Here is a 24,941-nt window from a genome sequence, read left to right on the forward strand (position 1 = left end):
AAAAAAAAAAAAAAAAAAAATCATATTTTTTGCCAAATGAAAATGCTTGAAAAGATACATGCATTAACAAGTATCTGTTAAAAACCTTGCAGTGTATATTTTTAGTAAATTCCAATTGTGTTGTCAATTAGCAGGTGTTTACTACTTGTGTCTTATATATAAAGTATAATGATAATATGAGTATAGATCCACAGGTTCCTTGTTCAAAGTAAAGTTCTGAAACCTCAAGTAGGAAGTATTTGGTGGATGTAAAAACAAACCTAATGGGCTGGGAAGGTGGCTCAGTGGTAGAGGGCTTGTCTAACATGCATGAGGCCCTAGATTCAATTCCTCAGCACCACATAAACAGAAAAAGCCAGAAGTAGCACTGTGGTTCAAGTGGTAGAGCACTAGCCTTGAGCTGAAGAGCTGAAGGCCCAGAGTTCAAACTCCACAACCAACCAAAAAAAAAACCAAACTGTTAAACTTACGATTAACTAGACTACGAATACAAATTTCATGTGCAAATATCAAACTCAATATTATAATTGCATTACCATATAGATTTAAAATCATTTTATTCCTACAAAAATATTGCTGGGTTTGTTATCAGAGTTATATCAGACTATTTGTGGTAAATTGATACCTCTTGTATCACATCTTCAAAATATAAACAAGTTATTTAGATTATTTTTAAATAGAAAGTCCTCAGCATATTCTGTATATTATTATTTCAAAATTCATGGCTGTTTATCTATTACAGTTGTGTAGAAATAAAAATTATTTCTATGTTTTAAAATTAAAGTTAAATAGAAAATTTTTTAGACCAGATGAAAATGTAGAATTCAGTATGCAGTAGCTTTTTATGTATGCATTAGGGCTTTTTAATTTTTATTGTTTTTCCACAGAGATAGAATACAGTCTTCCTTAGAAGATGAAAATATGTTTGCAGTTACTGTAAGTTTTGTGTTAATATTTCCTTTATAGATGCTCAAAAACTAGACAGTTTTACTAGACAGTAAAACTTGGTATTTCACACTCCATCTTAAGTTTCTACATTTAAAAAATTTCACAAATACATAAAAGATACAAAATAATAAAACACTGATTTAGAGTACTAGAGAGATAGGTAACATCTTTTTATATCCCTCTGATTATTTATCATAACACTTTGACCTGTATCTTAACCATACATTTTTCCATATATCTACATATACATATACTCACAGTGTTCTATAAAATTCTCAGTGAATTTTTCCATGAATGGATTTTCTATTTTCTAATCAATTATTACTAGAATAAAGTTTTTTTTGTTTCTAATTTGCTAAGAGTTGGAATAAGTATTGAATGCAATGTTCTTTTTTAGTTTCTATGTATATCTTTTAATTTGCTAATGTAATGGCTTGTTATTTCAAATAGAATAAACTCATGTATTCCTAAATATACCACTAAATTTTATTAGCCAGTATGTTATTTAGGACTTTCGTAAGTATGTATGTATTTTCTTTGTTGTTGTTTTGTTATTTGTTTTAGTTTTGCTTTGTAATTTTTCCTCATGTAGTCTTAGTATCTAAGGTTGTACTGGCTCTGAAGAACAAGTTTAGAAATCTCCATCTTTTTTTGTATTTTGTTGAAGAATGTGAGATTTACTTGCCCTGTCAAGTCTTCATAAAAATATGCCCATAAAAACAATCAAAATCAGATAGGTGCCTTTGGGGGCTCATTTATTTATTTTTTGCTATTAAGTAGTTGTACAAATAGATTACAGTTCGCTAAGTCAGGTTATAAGTACAGTGTGTCTAGATGAATTTCCCCCTTTCTGTCATTCGCCCTCATTTTTCCCCTTTTATCTCTACCCTCAATTTTTATTTTTTTCTAATTTCAAAAGTAGTTCATGTTTAAAACAACAACATAGAGCCCAAAAAGGAAAAATAAATATTTCTATGTATTTTATTTAGCATATATTAGTTGTACAAGGAGGGTTTCATTGTGAAATTTGTACACATGTGAACTCCATCCAGATCAAACTTACCCCCTCTATCACTCTCCTCATTTCACTTCTTAAAACAACTTCAACAAGTTTCATTGTTCTATTTTCATACAAGAAAATAAGCTACAAAAACCTTATAAGGTATATTATAGTTTTGGGGGGTTCCCACTTAATTTGGTGTTTATTTTTTCTCTAAAACGTCATCTCTGGGGAAATAACATTTTTTAAAATAATTTTTTATTGAGATTAAGTGATTACAAAAATTTCACAAATTTCACAGTATTATGAAGGAGTGATACTTAAAGTCAAATACATTTTAACCTTTACAAGGCAAATTGTCATTATCATGGTCTATAATATTTGTGAATTCTATGAGCTTTGACAATACAGCTGTTTCTTCCACATCAGGTGATATGTACATTTTTTTTTCCTTTTGGTTAGTGTAAGCTGTTCCCTCTTTCCCTCTTATTCCCTCTGTCCCGTCACTGCCCTTGAGTTGCTTGGTTTGTTTTCATCAATGTCCAGTGCAGCTAATTGGCCCCTCTGTTGTATACTTTCCTGTTTCCCTCTGATTCAGTGTCTTCATCCTCCTAGCTTCCCTCAGATGTACACATAGAAATAGCAGTTTTTTTAATCCAAGTATAACAAATTGCCAGTTAATAATAATAAAATAAAATCAGAACAGTTTCAAATTATGGTAAAAGCTTGAGTTTTATTTTAAAATGTTTCCAAGGATAAATATACATATTTGCTATGTATTTATGCATAAATAAATACACTTCAAATTAGCTTTTCCCTTTCTGCTGAAATAACATTCTTGGGTCTTCTTTCCTTCTCTCCTTCCTTTAAATTTATAACAGGCTGTTAACGCCAGTGAGAAAACAGTTGTGGAAGCATTGTTTCAGAGAGATTCCCTTGTGCGACAAAGTCAGGTATTATTAAATGTTTTACTGTTTTGTAAGACACATGGAGAAAGGGTGAATAGCATAAAAGTACTGAAGACAATTTAATTTAAAACTTTTTCTGGGGACTGGGAAGGTGGCTCAGTGATAGAGCGCTTGCCTTGCATGCCCGAGGCCCTGGGTTCGATTCCTCAGCCACATAAACAAAAAGAAAAATGCTGGAAGTGGCGCTGTGGCTCAAGTGATAGAGCGCTAGCCTTGAGCTGAAGAGCTGAGGGACGGTGCCCAGGCCCAGAGTTCAGGCCCCACGGACTGGACCCAAAAAAAAAAAACTATTTCTGGAAGTGGCACTGTGGCTCAAGTGGTAGAGCAGTCACCTTGAGCTGAAGAGCTCAGGGACAGCTCCCAGGCCCAGAGTTCAAGCCCCATGACTACCAAAAAAAATATACATATATAATAAAACTTTTTCTGTCTAGCTGGTGTTTTCATTTGGAATCCTGTTGGGTTTGTTTTTTTTCTTTGCTTTTGTTTCGTTCTGTTATAAATAACGGTTCTAGTATTTCCAGGAATAATTTAACAACTGCATTATTTCTGTAGAAAATTTTATTCTTTTTCCATAATATTTACTTGTCTTAAAAAGTAAAAATAGTGGTTGGAAAAACTGTTACTTGCATTTTTGTAATCAAACGTGTGTGTGTGTGTGCAAGAACTGGGGCTTGAACTCTTTTTTGTTGGTGGTGGTGGTGGTCTTGGGGCTTGAACTCTGGGCCTGAGCGCTGTCCCTCAGCTCTTCAGCTCAAGGCGAGCGCTCTACCACTTGAACTACAGTGCCACTTCCGGTTTTCTGGTGGTTTATTGGAGATAAGAGTTTTTCAGACTTTCCTGCCCAGGCTGGCTTTGAACCGCAATCCTCAGATCTCAGCTTCCTGAGTAGCTAGGATTACAGGTGTGAGCCACCAGCGCCTGGCTGGGGCTTGAAGTCTTGCTTAGCTTTTTCACTTAATGCTGTCACTCTACCACTTGAGCCATACCTCCACTACCATACTTTTGCTGGTTAATTAGAGCTAAGAGTCTCCCAGATTTGTCTGCCTGGGTTGGCTTTGAACCATGATTCTCAGATTTCAATCTTCTGTGTAAAACACACATAGATTTTATAGTAATTCTAATCTTTTTCTTTTTTCCTAGCTGGTGGTGGATTGGTTGGAGAGTATTGCCAAAGATGAAATTGGAGATTTTTCTGATAATATTGAATTTTATGCAAAATCAGTATATTGGTATGTGACTAGCTTTTATTCTTCAATCCATTTAATATTTATTCATTTATTCAATATAATGCTCTTACTTTGTTCAGTTTTGAGCAAATGAAGCTCTACATTTTATTTATAATTATTTAGGAGAGATAAATAGCAAATAAATGTATCCTTCTGTAATTAAGAGCTTTGCAAAGAATATGAACTAGAATTAATGAGTAGAGGATGACAGTCCTATTTTTATTAGAAGCAATGGTCAGGAAGAGTGTGTAAAGTAACAAATAGAAGCATTTTTTGTTTGTTTGTTTTGTTTTGTTTTTGTCGGTCACGGGGCATGAACTCAGGGCCCAGGTGCTGTCCCTAAGCTCCTTCTCTCAAGGCTAGAGCTCTACCACTTCAAACCAGAGCTCTGTTTGCTATTTCCTGTTGGCTAATTGGAGATAAATGTCTCATGTACTTTCCTAACTAGGCTGGCTTTGAACTACAATCCTCAGATCTCAGTATCCTGAGTAGCTAGGATTACAGGCATGAGCCACCAGCACTGAACTTGTGTTTGGTTTGTTGTTCTTGTTGTTTTGGTTTTTGTTTATTGGTCGGTCGTGGTCATGGAGCTTGAACTCTGCTTGGGTGCTGTCCCTGAACTCTTCAGGTCAAGGCAAGCACTCTATACCACTTGAGCCACAGTGCCATTCCAGTTTTCTGGTGGTTTATTGGAGATAAGAGTCTCATGAACAGTGATCCTCAAAGCTCAGCCTCTTGAGTAGCTAGGATTACAGGTGTGAGCCACCGGCAACTGCTTGTGTTTGTTTTTGAGATAGGGAATCTTGAGAACTTTCCCTAGACTGTCCTCAAACTTAAGATCTTCCTTCCTTCATCTGTAGGAGGCTTTTAAGAAATAAAGGAGACCAGGTGCCAGTTGCTCATGCCTATAGTCCTAGCTACTCGGGAGGCAGTCCTAAATGTACACATAGAAAGAGAACTTTGTGCTGGGCACCGGTGGCTCACGCCTGTAATCCTATTTTTAGGAGGAGGCTGAGTTCTGAGGATCACTGTTCAAAGCCAGACTGGGCAAGAAAGTCCATGAGACTCTTATCTCCAATAAACCACCAGAAAACTGGAATGGCATTGTGGCTCAAGTGGTAGAGTGCTTGCCTTGAACTGAAGAGCTGAGGGACAGCGCTCAGGCCCATGACTGACGAAAAGGAAGGAAGGAAGGAGGGAAGGAAGGAAGGAGAAAGAAAGAAAGAAAAAGAAAGGAAGGAAGGAGAACTTTGTAACTCAAGGATAAGTAAATATTTCTTAGGAAATAACAATAACCATGGAAAAAATCAAAATCAAAAATCAAAATTGAAAAATCCTATGAAAAGACATCGTTAATAAAACAGTTGGAGCTAGCCACAGACTGATAGAAACATAGAGAACATATAGTTTATAAAGACCTACAGCTTCATAATAGAAAGATAGCCCAATTAAAAAAAAAAAGAGCAGGCTTAATAGGTGAATGAAAGAAATCATTTAAAAGACATGAGGGCTGGGAAGGTGGCTCAGTGGTAGAGTGCTTGCCTCTCATACATAAGGCCTGGGTTTGATTCCTCAGCACCACATAAGCAGAAAAGACTGGAAGTGGCGCTATGGCTTTACTGGTAGACGCTCACCTTGAGCTGAAGAGATGAGGGACATGCGCCATGACTTGCAAAAAAAAACAAAACATGAAAAAATCATTTAGCCTCATTAGGTAGGTACATTATGATGACTATATTAAAATTCTTTTTCATGCTTTTTTCCCCTATGTTTGTTGTGTTTAGCTTTTTCTGTTTTGTTTTTTGTTTGTTTGTTTTCTTTGGATAGGTCTATTTAAATTGCCCCTTTAAAAATTGGCATTTTTTCTTTCAGGGAAAATACTCTCCATACCTTAAAACAACGACAGCTGCCTTCTTATATAGGAAGTGTTCGTCCTCTTGTCACTGAATTAGTAAGTGTTCTTTGAAATGAAGTTTGGGTCTTTTTTTTTTTGGTCAGTTGTGGGGTTTGAACTCTGGGCCTAGACGCTGTCCCTCAGCTCTTCAGCTCAAGGCGAGCACTCTACCACTTGAGCCACAGCTCCATTTCCGGTTTTTTGCTGGTGGCTAGTTGGAGATAAGAGTCTCGTGCAAGGTGGAAGCCGGGTACCAGTGGCTCATGCCTATAATCCTAGCTACTCAGGAGGCTGAGATCTGAGGATCACTGTTCAAAGCCAGCCCATGCAGGAAAGTCCATGAGACTCTTATCTCCAATAATCCACTAGAAAACCAGAAGTGGTGCTGTAGCTCAAGCAGTAGAGCGCTCACCTTGAGCTGAAAAGCTAAGGGACAGGGCCCAGGCCCAGAGTTCAAGCCCCATGACTGGGGGAAAAAAAAGAGTCTCATGGACTTTCCTGCCTGGGCTGGCTTTGAACCATGATCCTCAAATCTCAGACTCCTGAGTAGCTAGGATTACAGGCGTGAGCCACCAGTGCCTGGCTAGCTTGGGTCTTTTGAACAATGTGTTTTTGTTTTTTGTGGTGCTGGGGGCTTCCCCAGGACTTTGTGTATGTTAGATAAACTCTACTTTTGAGCTACATCCTCAGGCCCCTTTATTACATTGTACTTGACATTTATCTCTCTTCCCATATGTTGTCAAAAAACACCTTCTAGATTTACAAAACAGATTCTTTTAGTTCTTTTTTCCATGTTCATCCACAATCTAGACCTAATTCCATTTAGGTGCTCTGACAGAGTAAACCTCATGACCTTTTGGAGTAGGCTACTGGTACCCTCACTTGACCTAATATGCCATTGTGGAGAAGACTTAATAAGAAGACTTATAAATGGGACAGCAGATAATTACATGACTATTTGGAATACATGTAACGCTTTCATTCCCTAGAGTTATCATGTCATAATTTTAAATATGCCTAAGAGTACAGATGGTGTAGCATAGTGTATTAGCATGCTTGTACTATTTCTTACATTTCACCAGTACTGCATAAACAAAAGATTTATAGTTAACAATGAGTTGGTTGTTTTGATTTTTTTCACAGGATCCTGATGCTCCCATTAGACAGAAAATGCCACTTGATGATCTGGACAGAGAAGATGAAGTTAGATTACTCAAATATCTTTTTACTTTAATCCGTGCTGGAATGACAGAAGAGGTGAATTATGCAGTACCTTGCTTGTCCCATTTCAAAAAGCCACAGACTCTTGAAGTTAGAAGACACCTTTGTGACCACATAATACGCTTCTTCAGTGCAGCAATTTTGTTCACAATGTCATCAGTGAATATGTGTAGTGATATACATGTTTAGAGAGCAATGCCATAACTTGCACAACACTGATTATTAGAAAATCCATAAGTCAAACTTTGCATACTCTCCATGCATCCTCATTATTTGTACGTGTGTGTGCGCGCGCGCGTGTGTGCGTGCGTGTGTCCGTGTGTGTGTGTCCGTGTGCGCGCACACGTGCGCGCGCACGCTAAGTCCTGGATCTTGAACTTTGAACTCAGGGCCTGGAGCCCATCCCTGAGCTTTTTTGTTAAAGCCTAGCATTCTACCACTTGAGCCATAGCTCCACTTCCAATTTTTTGGTTGTTAATTAGAAATAAGAGGCTCATGAGCTTTCCTGCTTGGGCTGGCTTTGAACTGTGATCCTCAGATCTCATTCTCCTGATTAGTTACAATTTCAGGCATGAGAATCGGCATCTGGCTTCTATTTTTTATTTTTAAGAGTTCACACTCAAATTTTCTTTATGGTCATATTGAACATAAGAAATTTGATCAGTAGACTAAGCAATCACTCCCATGTCATTATAAGGCCTTTTCGAAATACTGTTAAAATAAATCAAGGTTTATGAAGCCCATTTGTGTCTCATAAAATTAAATACCATTGGTTCTTATAGAACCTATGAGTAAACCCAAAATCAAAAAGGGGATTACTAAAAAAGTAAAAATAAAGTCAGAGACCACAGAAAGATAGCTTGGTAAAGTGCATTGCCATTGTTAATTGCCTACATCATTCTCTGTAACATTTGTGTCAAGTGAACTTGTTGAATATTGGCTATATATAATCACTGGTGATGTCACTAATGTTCTTTCTTCTGTCAAGGCTCAACGGCTTTGTAAGCGTTGTGGTCAGGCATGGAGAGCTGCAACACTAGAAGGCTGGAAACTCTATCATGACCCTAATGTTAATGGAGGTATGTAATAGACTTTATTCTCCATATTATAAAGGTAGTTAGCTCTAAATGCCATTCTTTGTGAACTGTAACTTTCCTTTTTTTAGAAGTGATTGAAATAAGATCTCGTTTTAAACCATAAATTCTTCACTGCTTTATAGGAACAGAGTTAGAAACTGTTGAAGGAAATCCATATAGACGCATTTGGAAAATTAGTTGTTGGAGAATGGCAGAAGAGGTAAGAAAAATTATTTATGAATACTGAATTTTTTTTTTCAGTTTTGGGCCTTGAACCCAGGGCCTGGGCACTGTCCCTGAGCTGCTTTTGCCCAAGGCTAGCATTCTACCCCTTGAGCAACAGCGCCACGTCTGGCTTTTTCTGTTTATGTGGTACTGAGGAATTGAACCCAGGGCTTCATGCATGCTAGGCAAGCACTAAGCCACATTCCCAGCCTCTAATACTGAATTTTTACCCCAACTTAATTGAAAAGCCAGCTGAGCAGCTGCGAAATGTTTGGTGTGACATGAAACTACAGTTAGTTTTCAAAGAAGTTCTTGGAAAATTGAGGAATAGGCTTGGCTGCTTACCAAGTTATTCAGACACCAAGTACTAAAGAATTAAACATTGAAATAAGGCAAAAATATGAAGGAGGTACCAAATGATTCTAGAGAAAAAGCATCAGGCTAAAGCTTGAAACCAACTTTCAAGGGAAAACATCTGTGTTGAACTTTTATAAGTCATTAGAATTTGGGATGTTAGGATGAAAATGTGACAGAGTTCTAGGTAAAATGAGTAAGTTGGGAAACTCTAGGAACAGTAGTTCTACAAGCTTAGAATAGAAGGCTCATAAAAGGAAATATAGTCAGTTATGTCAGAATACAGTATTTGCATTCCTAAAATTCACTACAACATGCAAAAGAAAACTATCAGGGTTTGTGAGAAAATGGAGTGCAGAAAACAAAAACGGTCACCAGTAATACATTAAAAGGTAAGTCAATAATGTTAGCATACTTTTATATCTGTCAAATAGTTGAGTAAATACATAAATGATAGTACATTAAGTTTAGCACTTCAACTTGAAAAAACCTGGAATTTACTTATTTTCAGAGTGTGACAGACCCTTGAAATGTTTCAAGAAGAGTAGCATGGCAGTGAACAATAGAGATGAAAGGACTAATGGCTGAGAAATTAATTATCAAAATGGCTGTAAACATTACACAACAATAAAGACCAAAGGCCTGGCCTTAGATAGTATTGATGAGGATGAGCAGGAGGGTTAGAACTAGGGCAAAGTAGGCTAGTTACGTGAGTCTCCTGAACTCTCTTGTTTGTATGACAAAAGCCTAGAAATGCCATTAACAGAACCCTAAAAGTTAAACAGAATATCTGCTGAATATAATTCTGCTTAGGAATCAGATGCAGCAAGCCTTGTTTTGATGTTGTTCCTAGGGCAGTTTGAGTGAAGTATCAGATGCTTAAAAACCTCCTAGGAGAAAACATCTGTACAAGTTCTACCTTGAATAAAATTGGATTATAAATGCACAAAACATCCATTGGATTTAGTTGTGGTTTCATCCTTTGTTTTAAATTTAAATGTTTGACTCTTCCATAGATTTTGTTACTTCATTAGACTAAGAGATCCTTCATATTACTCCAGTGTATCTTTCAATAAAATAGAAACTATCAAGGGACTAGGTTCAATCTGGAAGAAACTACACAATTCCAGCTTATGAAGAAATAATAATGGAAAATGGATGGGAAGGGAAGGAGAAGGGGAAACAAAGGAGGAGGCAACAATGCTTGATAAGAAATGTACTCATTACCTTGCCCAAATAATTGTAACCCCTCTGTACAGTATTTCACAATAAAATAAATAAAAATTAAAAAAATAAAACAAAGAAATAAGCATACTGAGATTAACCCATTATTTCATATATACTTACATTCATTTATTTCAGGAGCTATTTAATAGGTATGAAAGAGCAATTTATGCAGCTTTAAGCGGGAACCTGAAGCAGGTATGCAATCTTCATTTTTTTATAGAATAAAGTAGATATTTAAGTTTTAATGAATTATTAAATATTAAAAACCTACATCCTCTAGAAATAGCAAGCTAGAAATAATCATAAAATAGAAAAGTGACAAAATGCCTAGCTTGATGTATCCCATATTTGGCCAGTTTTGGTTTGGGAGGATTTTTAGGTTTTGATTACTTTGGTTTTGTTGTTTGTGTCTTGGAAAGTGGTGGAGTGGGCAGGGGTGAAGTAGGGTTTTGCAGGCTGGCCTCAAAACTCTCAGTCCTGCCTCGGACTCCCCAGTGCTACCATATCCAGCTTTGTATATTTTAATGAGTGAAATCAGACTTGGTTTTCTAATTTAAAACGTCAGTATAATTGTGATATCCATTTATTAATAATTCCTAATACTCAAACTATATCCATAGATGGACCAGTAAGACACAGTGATTGCCTGGGTAGTCATATGTATCTGTCTTTCTCAAGTTTCCATTGTCATCTACATTTTTTTTTTTTCTGTCTGTAGTAGGGCTTGAACTCTGCCTGGGCATTGTTCCTCAGCTCTTCGGCTCAAGGCGAGTGCTCTACTACTTGAGCCACAGCACCACTTCTGGTTTTCTGGTGGTTAATTGGATATAAGAATCTCACAGACTTTCCTGCCTGGGCTGGCTTTGAACTGTGATTCTCAAATATCAGCCTCATCAGTAGCTAGAATTACAGGCACGAGCCATTGGCACCTGGCTGCCCTCTACTTTTTATAACTATTTTGAGGAATACTATATTAATTGAAATATTCAAAATTGATGTTGTTGTAAATTCGATATGGAAAAGAAAAACTTAGTTCAAACTTCTTAGAGGCCTAGTTGGAGAATAAAAATGGAATATTCTAAAGTGGCTTTACAGTACATATGAATGGGTACAGTTGCTTTTCCTTTCCTTTTTGTTGAAAATGTCTGTCTTGTTTCTGTTGGGGAATGGGAATAGCTTCTTCCTGTCTGTGACACCTGGGAAGACACAGTCTGGGCATACTTCCGGGTGATGGTGGACAGTCTGGTGGAACAGGAGATCCGGACGTCAGTAATGACTCTGGAGGAAACTGAAGAACTTCCTAGGGAATATTTAGAAGCAAAGTGAGTGTGTTGGTCTGATTTTGGTTACAATGGTTTATAGTATACTCTTTGAGGTTTGTATTACCTCCCTTTCATATTATTGACATTATTCTCTCTCCTGGTTTTCTTTTTTGAAGTTGGACCTTAGAAAAAGTTTTTGAAGAACTTCAAGCTACAGATAAAACGGTAAATGTTAGCACCTGTGGAATATGAAATAAGTGATATTAACTTACTGTAAATGCTGTTACTGCTGTGTGGGATAGCTGAAAGGAAAAATGATAAGGAGTTTTGTTTCCAATTACTAACGTAAGAGAAATTCTTTAAAAGAAAAAATTATGTATATGAGCTGTGATTTGTTTTATTTAATCCAAAGGACTTTTGATTCAGTTAATCAGTTTATAATTAAGTAAAACAGTATTCATAAAAATTATTTAAATAAAGCAATGCTATATTATTTTTAACAATAAAAATCAAGCAAAGTTATATCTGTAAAACCTATGTAACTTCCCACCAAGTCCCTTGAAAGTTACTTGGCTAAGATGACAAAACATTCTGACATATTCTTTCATATTTTTCTACTTGATCTTTCAAATAAATATAAGTAATAGAACTATCTTAATGTAATTAGTATTCAGGGATTTTCTTATTTTTTGTATCACATTACAACCTGATTGTTTTCATTAATGATAATCTGTCTGACTTAGATGTTCTATATTAACATTCTTTTTAATAGATTAAGTAATGTAGTATACAGTAGAGTGTACTTTTTTTTTTGTCAGTTGTGGAGACTGAACTCTGGGCCTGGCCCTGTTCCTCAGTTCTTCAGCTCAAGGCTAGCTAGTGCTCTACCACTTGAGCCACAACAGCGTCACTTCTGGCTTTTTCTGCTTATGTGGTGCTAAGGAATTGAACCCAGGACCTCATGCATGTGAGGCAAGCACTCTACCACTGAGTCACCTTCCTAGCCCTGGAAAGAAAAATTTTAAAAGAACAATAGTTAGGGATACTTGCCTTAGTAAAGATGCCACAGACCATTATAGAATTGGTATGGAATAAATAGACAGTGGAATACAAAGTTCAAACTAGAACCAAGCATATATGAAAACCTAATAGATGTCAAAGGAAATAAAATTATTTAAGATAAATGATCCTACTGCAGATCACTTTCCATCTGGAAGAAAAACAGAGTCCTAACTAAATCTCAGACAGAAAACAGTTTTTTAATATAAGAATAATTACTGAAAATTGACTACTAAGTAGTCAATTTCATCTCTGATAACTTATTTTGTTTCAAAAGCTTATTTTGTTTCAGTAACATTTTGTGGAGATGGAGGTGTGACTCAAGTGGTAAAATGCCATCTTTGAGTGCACCAGCCTTAAGCTTAGAGTTCAAGCTTCAGGACAGGTTTTGTACTGGTATGGACCTTGAGCTCAAGGCCTGGGTGCTATCCCTGAGCTATTTTTGCTCAAAGCTAGTGCTCTACATCTTGAATAACCCCTTTACTCCCAGCTGTTTGGTGGTTAATTGAAGATGAGTCTCATGGACTTTCCTGCTCAAGCTGGCTTCAAACCATGATTCTAAGAGCTCAGTCTTGTGTGTGTAGTCTAGGATTGAGTCAGCAGCATGCATGCACGTACATGCGCGTGCGCACACACACAGCTACGTTTGGGGGTTTTTTTTGGTCAGTTGTAGGGCTTGGACACTGTCCCTGAATTCTTGCTCAAAGCTATCACTCTACCCCTTTGAGACACAGTTCCACGTCTGGTTTTTGAGTGGCTAATTAGAAATAGAGTCTCACAGGGACTTTTCTGCTCGCTGGCTTTGAACCATGATCTTCTTAGCCTCCTGAGTAGGATTACAGGCATTAGCCACCAGTGCCTGGCTTTAAAGTGTTGTTTTTTTTTTAATATAATAAATCAGATATTGCTTTGCTTTTCTGGTATGTCAAAGTAAACAAAAATAAAAAACTATAAAGAATTACATTGTTAAAGCCGGGTGTGGTGGCTCATGCCTGTAATCCTAGCTACTCAGGAGGCTGAGATCTGAGGGTCGTGGTTCAAAGCCAGCCCAGGCAGGAAAGTCCATTAGACTCCTATCTCCAATAAAACCACTAGAAAACTGGAAGTGGCGCTGTGGCTGAAACAGCAGAGTGCTCGCCTTGAGCTGAAGAGCGCAGGGACAGTGACCAAGCCCAGAGTTCAAGCCCCACAACCAACCAAAAAAAAAAGAATTATATTGTTTAATAACATTTCGTAGAGATTAAGTTGTTATAGTTTTCTACTTTCAAAGATACTGTTTGTAAGCCCATAAATATGCTTCAGAGGCTGTATCCTCACCTTGTTTGTGTTTCGTTTTGTTTTGGTCTTTCTGAGGCCATATATTTTCACCTTTCTATGTGTTCCTCCAGGAGTTTGACATTTTTAATGTAGCAATGAGAACATTCTAATATGGCTACTGAAAGATGATTTACTAAAAATATATTATTTTTCAGAGAGTTCTAGAAGAAAATCAAGAACATTATCATATAGTTCAGAAATACCTTATCCTGGGAGATATTGATGGTAAGATATTATTTTACCTTTCTCTGAGTTCTTTTTTTTCAGTTGGCTGTGGGGTTTGAAATCAGGGCCTGGGTGCTATCCTTGAACTTTTTTGCTTAAGGATAGCTCTGTACCAATTTGAGCCACAGTACTATTTCCAGTTTTCATGTGGCTAGTCCTCAGATCTCAGCCTCCTGAGTAGCTAGAGTTAGGGGCGTGAGCCACCAGCACCCAGCAAGTTCTTCATTTTTTTTAATAGTAATTTTTGTGAAAGTTATCCAAACAATACATATGACTCAATCTTTGTTTTAACGGAAGCCTCTCACTTGCTAGGCAGCTACTCTAACACTTGAGTCATTCTTTTTTATTTTAGTTATTTTTCAGAAAAGGTCTCTTGTTTTTGCCCATACCAGCTTAGAATTCTGTGCTCCCATTTAAATCTTCAGCATAGCTGGGGTTGCACACAAGAACACCTGGCTTGTTTATTGAGACGGAGTCTCTCCAACTTGCTTTCTAGGCTGGTCTCAACCTAAATCTTCCTAATCTCCTCCTCTTAAGTAGCTGAAGTTAGAGTTGTACATCCCTGTGGTAGGCCTAGCTACATCTTTTGATCTTGTCCTTGAATGCCACTGTTTGTTATTGTAAACTAAAGTCTGAATTTAACCCAGAGTGTTTAAGTGGAAGTAGAGAGCTGTGTGAGGGCTATTAACAATGAAATGAGACAGCGATTGTTAGCACTATGAAGGTGAAGTAAATGTCTAATTTTATTCTTTTTGTTGAATCTTTCCTTTGATGGCTTGTAGGTTTGATGGATGAGTTTAGCAAATGGCTTTCCAAAACCAGAAGCAATCTACCTGGACACCTCCTTCGCTTCATGACTCACCTCATTTTATTTTTCCGCACACTGGGACTGCAGACCAAAGTAAATAAAAACAGCTAGCTTGTCTTTCTCTGGTTGATGCTGTAGAGTTGTCTTCAGGGAAACACATCACTTTCTTCTGGTGATGATAAGGGTTCACGAGTCTCCTGGATAGACTCACATTCACCTGATCATGACTCACTGGCAGTGGCCCTGCAGGGATCCAATTTATAGCCACAGAATAACGTGGTTGCCTGATGAGTAGAGCTTTATTCTTATGAGTATCCAGCCTTAATTAAACCAAATTAACATCTGGGCTAAATTTCAAATCTTTCTTTTTTTTTTTTTTTGGTCAGTCGTGTTTTTTTGGTCAGTCGTGGTGGGGCCTGAACTCTGGGCCTGGGCTCTGTTCCTCAGCTCTTCAGCTCAAGGCTAGTGCTCTACCATTTGAGCCATGGCACAACTTCTGGCTTTTTATGTTTATGTGGTGCTAAGGAATCAAACCCAGGGCCTGAGGCATACAAGGCAAGCACTCTACCACTGAGCCACCTTCCCAGCCCCTCTTTTTTTTTTTTTCTCTTACATATCTGATAAGATTTTGGTAAAAGTATGAGTAAAAGCAGAATGATACACTAATTGAAAGCTTGAGCTTTGGAGTAAGAATCTTGAGTTTAAATTCTTACTCAGCAAGTTCTAGCTGTATAATTCTGGGCACATAAAACCTCCCAGGGTATTTGTTTTTCTTTAGTAAAATGTTAAAAGTTACAGTGACTACTCACAGAGTTAGGATAAGATAAAAACCAAGGCCTAAGTGCTGAGCTTGCCCAACACTTAGCTGGTATGTCATTGCTCAGTGTCAACCATTAACATTCATAGATAATTTAAAAGCAGAAATTTTATTAGATATTGTATTAATGACACATAAACATAGCTAAGTTTTTAATTGAACTATATCTTTTTTTTCCCAAAGGAAGAAGTTTCTATTGAAGTTTTAAAGACATATATACAGGTAAGCTTTAAGATTCTACAACTTGGCCTGGCACTGGTGGCTCACGCCTATAATACTAGCTACTCAGGAGACTGAGATCTGAGAATCTCGGTTCAAAGCCAGCCCGGGCAGGAAACTCCATGAAACTCTTGTTTTTGTGTTTTTATTTTATTTTATTTTTTTGGGTCCGGTTGTGGGGCCTGAACTCTGGGCCTGGGCGCTCAAGGCTAGCACTCTACCACTTGAGCCACAGCGCCACTTCCGGCTTTTTTGTTTTTGCTTATGTGGTGCTGAGGAATAGAACCCAGGGCCTCATGCATGCAAGGCAAGCGCTCTACCACTGAGCCATCTTCCCAGCCCTCCATGAAACTCTTATCTCCAATAAACCACCAGAAAACTGGAAGTGGCGCTGTAGCTCAAGTAGTAGAGCACTTGCCTTGAGCTGAAGAGCTTAGGCACAGCACTCAGGCCCAGAGTTCAAGCCCCACAACCGACAAAAAAAAAGAATTTACAACTTTAATTCTCTTTTTATATTTTAATTTTCAAAAACAGGAATGCTATAAAAACAAAAATCAGAATACTGGTAGGCACTGGTGGCTCATGCTGTAATCCTAGCTACTGACTCAGGAGGCTGAGGATCATGGTTCAAAGCCAGCCTTGGCAAGAAAGTCCGTGAGACTCTTTTATCTCAGATTAATCACCAAAAGGTCAAAAATTGAGCTGTGGCTGAAGTGGTACAGAGCTAGTCTTGAACACAAAAACTAAGGGACAGTGCCCAGGACCACACCACAAAACATAAACAAAAATCAGAATGCTAAATTTTAATACCCAATGACAGGAAAGTCATTAGCATTCATAAGAGATCTTTAGGTATGCTAACCGTACTTGTAGAATTTAAAATTGTTCTGATTACCAACATCCACATTGTTTGAATTTTTCTAAATATAATTTAAATTTTAAAGTAACTTTTTTAAAGCACTGCTGATCTTCAAACTTACTGTATACTTACTTTGATCTTTTCTATTTTTTCTTAGCTTTTAGTAAATGAAAAGCACACAAATCTAATAGCATTTTATACCTGCCATTTGCCTCAAGACCTTGCTGTTGCCCAGTACGCATTATTCTTGGAAGGTGTTACAGAGTATGAACAGCGCCACCATTGCCTGGAGCTGGCTAAGGAAGCAGGTAAAAGTGATGATGAACTTCCTCTGGTGGCCTTTTGTTTTTAGGTAGTGCATGTTAATTGTACAGAATAGTGGGTTTCAGTATATTTATACATGTGTATAGAACTTTAACCAGGGGTCAATGTCTATTTTGTCTCTGACGCTTGTCCTTTTAGTATTGAATCTTGAGAGTGGGGAAAAGAATAAAAATTTCAGTGAGGCTCTATATGGGCAATAAATAACTTACACTAACTCATATGCAAAGTATTTTTAGTTTTGGCATTTTCTGTTATAATGTCTTTCAGATTTTAGATACTGCATTTTTAAATAATTATTGTTCTGGGGATGGGAGTATAGCATAGCTCAATGAAAGAATGATCCCATAGCTGGGTTGGATCTCCAGCATTGTAAAAGCAAAAACAAAAAAAAGAATTTTTTACAAATCACCAAATTAATTCTATTTAGGGAATATTAGTATTAATCACTTTTTTTTAGCATTTCAAATTTTATTTTAGATTTGGATGTTGCAACAATAACGAAAACAGTAGTTGAGAATATTCGAAAGAAAGACAATGGTGAATTTAGTCATCATGACCTGGCCCCAGCCCTAGATACTGGCACTACTGAGGTAATTTCAGGGCACAGGGGGGAGGTGAAGGTGGGGGTAAAAGTGTTATGTAACTTTTTTTTTTTTTTTCTGATCCTGGGGCTTGGACTCAGGGCCTTAGGACCCTCTTTGTGCTCAAGGCTAGCACTCTACCACTTGAGCCATAACACTACTTCTAGCTTTTTTGAGTAGTTTATTGGAGATAAGAGTCTCATGGGGACTTTTCTGCCCAGGCTGGCTTCAAAATGTGATCCTCAGATCTCAGCCTCCTGAGGAGCTAGGATTACAGGTGTGAGCACAGGTGTGAGCCACCAGTGCCCTGCTGTATTATGTAACTTTTTAATAATCCTTCATTCCTTGATGCATTTCTACTTTAAAATATAGTTTTTTCTTAAACTTTTTCCCTCCTATCTCAGAAAGACTTTTTCTTTTTTTTGAATTATATTTTATTATTTTTAAGTAATTGTACAAAGGAAGTTACCATCCAACATATCACTTTATGAGCACAACACATCTTGATCAGTGTCACCCCTTTCATCATTCTCTCACATCCTTCCCACGCCTATCCATCAAGAATCTTTTGCTTAAAAAAAAGCCAGGAGCTGGTGGCTCACACCTGGATTCCTAGCTACTCAGGAGGTTGAGATCTGAGGATCGAGGTTCAAAGCCAGCCTGGACAAGAAAGTCTGTGAGGGGGCTAGGAAGGTGGCTCAGTGGTAGAGCACTTGCCTTGCATGCTCGAGGCCCTGGGTTCAATTCCTCAGCACCCCATAAGAAAAAAGCCAGAAGTGGCGCTGTGGCTCAAGTGGTAGAGTGCCAGCCTTGAGCTGAAGAGCTGAGAGACAGCGCCCAGGCCCAGAGTTCAGGCCCCACGACCGGACCCCAAAAAAAAAAAAGTCTGTGAGACTCTTATCTCTGACAGCGCCCAGGCCCAGAGTTCAGGCCCCACGACCGTAACACCCCCCAAAAAAAAGAAAGAAAAAAGAAAAAGCTAAGAGACAGTGCCAAGGACTGGCAGCAAAAAAAAAAAATCACATGGTTACAATGAGGGGAGGGCATGTGATATATAGTTCCAAATTCATAGACCTAGTGGGTTTTTCTATAATTTAGTCAAGAGCTATTAATAGGAAAATAAACTAAAAGTTAAATTATTTGATAATTCTATCAACTTGAATGAAAATGTTGTTCACTAGAAGTACAAATATAAGTACTACTGATTTATCAAACATGGAAAATAACAAAACTGATGTTTCTTTTATCTCCATAAATGGCTAGGAGGATCGGTTGAAAATTGATGTAATTGACTGGTTGGTATTTGACCCTGCACAGAGGGCTGAAGCACTGAAACAAGGCAATGCCATAATGAGAAAATTCTTAGGTATGCTCCAATTTTATATGCTTTGTTCAGGTCTATATGTTTTAATTTTTTCAAAATCTTGGTCTTCCTCCAGGGTGGAGAAAACCAGCTTCTCTTACATATCAAATATACCATTATTAAACAGTTTTAACAGTGAATTTTCCTCATTATTATCAATTTTGCATATGTCATAGATAACAGACTTTGAAACATGTAGTTGCTTGCTTTTTTTTTTTTTTTGGTGCTGGTCCTTGGACTTGAACTCAAAGCCTGGGCACTGTCCTTGAGCGTTTGGTCTTTTTGGTAGCAAATTGGAGATAAGAGGCACACACACTTTCCTGCTGTGGCTAGTTTTGAACTGCAAACCCCAGAGTAGCTAGGATTACAGACATGAGCCATACAGTGCCCAGCATACTTGCTTTGTTAAGACACAGAAGTACATGAAAGTCAAGTGATTTAATGTGTGACACTGAGATGAGGAAAGAGCCAGCTCAAGAGAGAGATCACAAGGCCGTGGGACCTGAAATGTAAAAGTTACAAGCCAGTGATTTCACCCCTGGCTTCATCATGGGAGCCCTTGCATATTAAAAATGCGTATCCTCTTTTCACAGCATCAAAAAAGCATGAAGCTGCCAAAGAAGTATTTGTGAAAATTCCTCAGGATTCCATAGCAGAAATCTATAATCAGTGGGAAGAACAAGGAATGGAAAGTCCACTTCCTGCTGAAGATGATAATGCTATCAGAGAACATTTGTGCATTAGAGCTTATTTGGTGAGATTGCAAAGAAAACCACGGTCTTCATGGTGACTTTTCTGACTCTCAGGCTTCAGACCTTTTTCAGAGGTGGTGATTGGTTCGTTTAACCTCCTTTGAGATTACAGTGCTAACTGACCCACAGGGGAAATGAAATCCTGACCTGTCTTCACTAGCATGATTTTTCCATTGATTGCTAACCACCCAAGATTAGAACAAGGTGTATGATACCTGAAACTTATGTTTTTTTTAAGATTCTATGAATGTTTACTTCAACTTTAATAATTTTGCTTTTGGCATTATCTGAGAAAAACATGATATTCTACATCTGTTAGGACTTAAGTAACAGGAAAATTTATTCACCAAATAATCCAGTGATTCCAGTAGGCTAATAACTAGGCTGGATTAGTGGATAGCATTTTATGTTTGCTACTAAATGCTAATAGATGAGGTGGGTGGCATGGATTAAATAGTAGAGTACCTTTCTAGCAAGTACAAGGCCCTGAATTCAAAACTAGTACTGCCAAAAAATAAGTAAATAAATAAATTATAAAAATAAAAGCTAATAGACATAAGATAAGATGGGTAAGCGTGCTTACTTTACAGAATGATAAATGGCAGCAAGATATTCATTATCCAGGTGCAGGAATAGGAGCATATGTCAGGAAATAGTACAGTATATGTACTTTACTGGTATTTGTCATCTCATAAAGCATTTGCATATTTAGAGAGAGAATATGTGTGTGTGTCTGTGTGTGTGTGTGTAAAATAAATATTGACTAGTTTGGGTATGTGATTACAAAATTATTTCTAAGAACAAAACCTTTTAAGAAGCTTGGTGACTGCAGTAAAAATAAAAAGTTTTGTTTATTTCATTTTTTAGGAAGCCCATGAAACCTTTAATGAGTGGTTTAAGCATATGAACTCAGCTCCACAAAAACCTACTGTGATTTCTCAACCAAGTTTTACTGAGAAAGTGGCTTTTGAACACAAAGAAAAGAAATATGAAGTAAGATTATTTTACATTAAAAATGTATACTAGTATTTACAGAGGTCATTTTTACAGATGATATACTCCATTTATAACAGCAGTCTTCCTATTAATGTTCTACTTTAAAAAAAAAGCCAACTGCCTAATTACCTCTCTGAGGATGATGCTAGCATTCATTTACAAAATTAACATTTTAGTATTTGTAATGCTGTTTACTGTAATTTTTGATATTTGACTTATTAAAGCATCTAGAATGATATTCTATGTGTATATTCTTCAGGCTTCCCTTTTTGGACCAAAAATACAAACCAATAGGGACAGGAAACTAAATTGGATGCCCTGTCCACTGCTAGAACTATAGATTAATTATCTCAAGTCTCCACTTCTTAATCCTAAAGTTCAGGATGTCTTAAATATATAATATTTATTTGTGTTCATTATTTCTGCCTTATGTTCTTTTTGCAGCTGGATTATGGTATTTGGAAAGGGCACTTGGATGCCCTAACTGCTGATGTGAAAGAGAAAATGTACAACGTCTTGTTGTTTGTTGATGGAGGGTGGATGGTAGATGTCAGAGAGGTAAACTATGTGTGACCTGCAGAACATTTTAAGTAGCCTGAGAAAAGGCTAGGCTTCTTTTCCTTTTCTTCTCCCTTTCTTCCCCTCCTTTTTTGTGTTTTGGGGCAGGGATGTGGGAATAATGAGGCTTCAACTCAGGTTTCACACTGTCTCTTAGCTTCTGCTTAAGGCTGGTGTGCTACCACTTGATCCATACCTCCACTTTCTGCTCATCACTGGTTAATTGTAGTTAAAGCTTTCACAAACTCTTTCTACTCAAGCTGGCTTTGAACTGCAATCTCAGGTCTCAGGCTCTTGAGGCTTTGTTTTATTTTTAATAAGGATGATAAGCTTTAGAAATATTCTTTAGCTTCTACCTCTTCTGGTTTTAATCCAGTATAGTAATCCCTCAGCATCCATGGGGAATTGATTCTAGGACCCTGTGGATATCAAATTTCTATATATGGTTCCACATATACTATAACCTAATAGTCTCATTCAACCTATCCACATCCTGTAGTATCCTTTAAATCTTCCAGATTACCTATAATACTTGATGAAAATGCTACATAAATAGTTGAAACATTCTTGTTTAGGGAATAATGAAAAGAGTGAAAAGTCTGCACATGTTTAGTGCAGATGCAACTTTCCTCCAACATTTTCTGTCTCTGCTAAATTAAATCAGCAGATTCAGAATGTATAGTAATTTAGGGATTACTGTTTGTAAGGGTATTTAGCTTAACATTGTTAAGATGAGTACTTGATATTTTAGGATGCTGAAGAAGACCATGAGAGAACGCATCAGATGGTTTTACTGAGGAAACTTTGTCTACCAATGATGTGTTTTCTGCTGCATACCATATTGCATAGCACTGGTCAGTATCAGGAGTGCCTGCAGTTAGCAGATATGGTGTCCTCCGAGCGTCACAAACTCTATCTGGTAAGTTCTACAGCATTTTCATTTGTATATTATCCTGATTTGGCTTACTCTGTGATAATGTTAAATTTTATGAAGATTTTTTACATTTTTTAGTTGTTCTTAAATTCTGAGGGGGGGAGATGTGTGTATGTGTGGGTGCGCGTGCGTGCGTGCCTGTGTGTGTGTGTGTGGGTGGGTGCGCGTGCGTGTGCGCGTGTGTGTGTGTGTGTTGGGAGGAAGACAGCATTGGGGTTCCTGAACCACTCAAAAACACCAGATTCGGGCTGGGAAGGTGGCTCAGTGGTAGAGCGCTTGCCTTGCATGCATGAGGCCCTGAGTTTGATTCCTCAGCACCACATAAGCAAAAAGAAAAAAGCCAGAAGTTGCGCTGTGGCTCAAGTGGTAAAGCACTAGTCTTGAGCTGAAGAACTGAGGGACAGCGCCCAGGCCCAGAGTTCAGGTTCCACGACTGGATCCAAAAATAAAAAAACAAAAACAAAAAAAACACCAGATTCTATCCACATAAATCCTGAAAAGGAATTTTTATTTATTTATTTATTTTTGCTGGGCCTTAGGCTTGGACTCTGGGGTCTAGGTGCTATCTCTGGGCTCCTTTTGCTCAAGGCTAGTGTACCACTTGAGCCACAGTGCCACTTCTGGCTTTTTCTGTGATTAATTGGAGATGAGTCTCATGGACTTTCCTTTCCTGAGCTGGCTTCAAATCACAATCCTCAGATTTCAGGCTCCTGAGTAGCTAAGATTATAGGTGTGAGCTACCAGCACCTGGTAAATTTCTTCTATTAAGCTAAGTTCATATGCTTCTTTTTCCTCATTCTTATTTTTTTTTCTCTTTTAATATCAGGTATTTTCTAAGGAAGAACTAAAGAAATTGCTTCAGAAGTTAAGGGAATCCTCTCTCATGCTTCTTGACCAGGGACTTGATCCATTAGGATATGAAATTCAATCATAATTCATCAGTTTGAATTCTCATTTCCATGAAATATGGAGGTTTGGTGTTTTTTTTTTTTAATAAAACATACATATTTGTAATTGCTAGCTTTTTTTTGTATCATAGAAAAACGTAAAATTTTAGGCATTTGAATTTTGTACTTTTCAGATAATTATGCTTATACTTTGAAATTTTAATGTATTATATCAGTATTTCCCTTTGTGTGTTTTTTAATGAAATTATTCAAAAATTAAAATTTTTCATTCTTACAAATTCTATATTTATCTACTGTATCATAATTAAATGTTTTATTCTTTTTTTTCCTATACTCATCAGTACTGATTTTTTTTTTAAACATGAATATAGCCCAGTGGCCTGTGTCTCACTCTTGTACTTCTGGACTATTCAAGGAGCTAAGATCTGAAGATAGAAGTTCAAAGCCAGCCCAGCTAGAAAGTCTGTGGAAACTCTTATCTCCAGTTAGCCACCAAAGAGCCAGGAATGGAGCAGGGGCTCAAGTGGTAGAATTATAACCTTGAGTGAAAACGCTAAGGGACAGCCCAGGCTGTGAGATCAAGTCTCAGTGCTAGTGCACACCCTCACATGTGCACACACACACACACAATAAGAATAGCTATTAGTTGAACCATGTTGAGTCAGGGATTGTCTGCATTTTCAAATATTGAAAGAGCAATTATAACAATGTAATTTATCATGTATGGTATGATTAGCTCAAATCTGTAATCACAGAGAATGAATTGAGGTAAATGAGGATAGTTCATGGACTCAGTGAGGGAGTGGTGACAGTAACCACTGTAAATCATTAGGAGTTCTGTAGTTCCAAACCAGAAGGGATGATAACACTGTGAATGTATAGTGGAAAAGACACACAGTACAGTCAAACTTGGTAGAATTTGATATTACAGGTTTAGTGATATCAATAGAACAGCATACACAAAAGAGCATTATCAGAAAGACCACCTTGAGAAAACTGGACTTTAGACATTGCTTATTTAACTTTTACTGATTTTCAAATATTAGTCTAAGAGTCATTTCACAGCCAGGTGTAATGGTACACACCTATAATCTCAGTACTCAGCAGGAGGATCATGAGTTCAAAACCACCCTGATTCCAAAAAAAAAAAAATGTCATTTCCTTAGAGAAGTTTTTGACCACCTCTCCCTTATCAAATATAGGAAAAGTTACTATACTCTCATAGGATCATATTTTACTTCAGAAAATCATTTATTATAACTCTTTAGTAGCATTCTCATTAAGTCCTATAGAAGGTCTGGTCTGGTTACCGGCCAAGTGCCAAGGTGCTCAATAAATACTGAATAATTCCTCTGTGCCTGTGCGCGTCTATTTAGATTCTTGAGCTCAGTGCCTGGGTGCTGTCCCTGAGCCTTTTTGCTCAGTTAGCTCTCTACCACTTGAGCCATAGTTCCACTTTCCCCTTTTCATTGGCGATAAAACCCTCATGGATATTCCTGCCCAGGCTGGCTTGGAACTGCGATCCTCAGATCTCAGCCCTCTGAGTAGCTAAGATTACAGGCTTGAGCCACAAGCAGCAGGCAGAAACATTTGTTAATGTTTAACATTATGCTTTGCAGTAAGAACTGCATTCCCCCACCCCCGCCTAGCGAGAAGTAAGCGTGCTCAGAATCTGTCTCACTTGGTAAAACTGGCTAACATCAGCACGCAAGCTTTCCCTCCACCCCCACCTTAGATGAAAAGAAGCGGGGGAGGACCCACAGGCCTCTTCCATCCCAGACCCCTTCGGGACCTGGAGGGTGGAAGCGCTGAGCACACTC

At 37.6% G+C, this 24,941-nt stretch overlaps 1 protein-coding gene across 1 annotated transcript in view; it reads left to right on the plus strand.

Moving 5' to 3' along the window:
- Nup107 (nucleoporin 107kDa) overlaps positions 1-23,344 on the plus strand; it is a 36,290-nt gene extending 12,946 nt beyond the window's left edge. The window contains exons 6-26 of the mRNA XM_013018606.1: positions 878-936; positions 2,830-2,901; positions 4,057-4,145; positions 6,015-6,093; positions 7,180-7,293; positions 8,246-8,336; positions 8,477-8,553; positions 10,275-10,334; positions 11,316-11,461; positions 11,578-11,626; positions 13,933-14,002; positions 14,785-14,903; positions 15,811-15,849; positions 16,863-17,013; positions 17,507-17,619; positions 18,874-18,976; positions 19,567-19,727; positions 20,593-20,718; positions 21,166-21,279; positions 22,031-22,198; positions 23,040-23,344. Of these exons, the coding sequence (XP_012874060.1) occupies positions 878-936; positions 2,830-2,901; positions 4,057-4,145; positions 6,015-6,093; positions 7,180-7,293; positions 8,246-8,336; positions 8,477-8,553; positions 10,275-10,334; positions 11,316-11,461; positions 11,578-11,626; positions 13,933-14,002; positions 14,785-14,903; positions 15,811-15,849; positions 16,863-17,013; positions 17,507-17,619; positions 18,874-18,976; positions 19,567-19,727; positions 20,593-20,718; positions 21,166-21,279; positions 22,031-22,198; positions 23,040-23,147 (2,108 nt within the window). The 3' untranslated portion in view covers positions 23,148-23,344. The remainder of the gene's footprint in view (positions 1-877; positions 937-2,829; positions 2,902-4,056; positions 4,146-6,014; positions 6,094-7,179; positions 7,294-8,245; positions 8,337-8,476; positions 8,554-10,274; positions 10,335-11,315; positions 11,462-11,577; positions 11,627-13,932; positions 14,003-14,784; positions 14,904-15,810; positions 15,850-16,862; positions 17,014-17,506; positions 17,620-18,873; positions 18,977-19,566; positions 19,728-20,592; positions 20,719-21,165; positions 21,280-22,030; positions 22,199-23,039) is intronic.
- The last annotated feature ends 1,597 nt before the right edge of the window (positions 23,345-24,941 follow it).

The sequence above is a fragment of the Dipodomys ordii genome, unplaced genomic scaffold (genome assembly GCF_000151885.1).
Source record: "Dipodomys ordii isolate 6190 unplaced genomic scaffold, Dord_2.0 Scaffold3, whole genome shotgun sequence".
NCBI lineage: Eukaryota > Metazoa > Chordata > Mammalia > Rodentia > Heteromyidae > Dipodomys > Dipodomys ordii.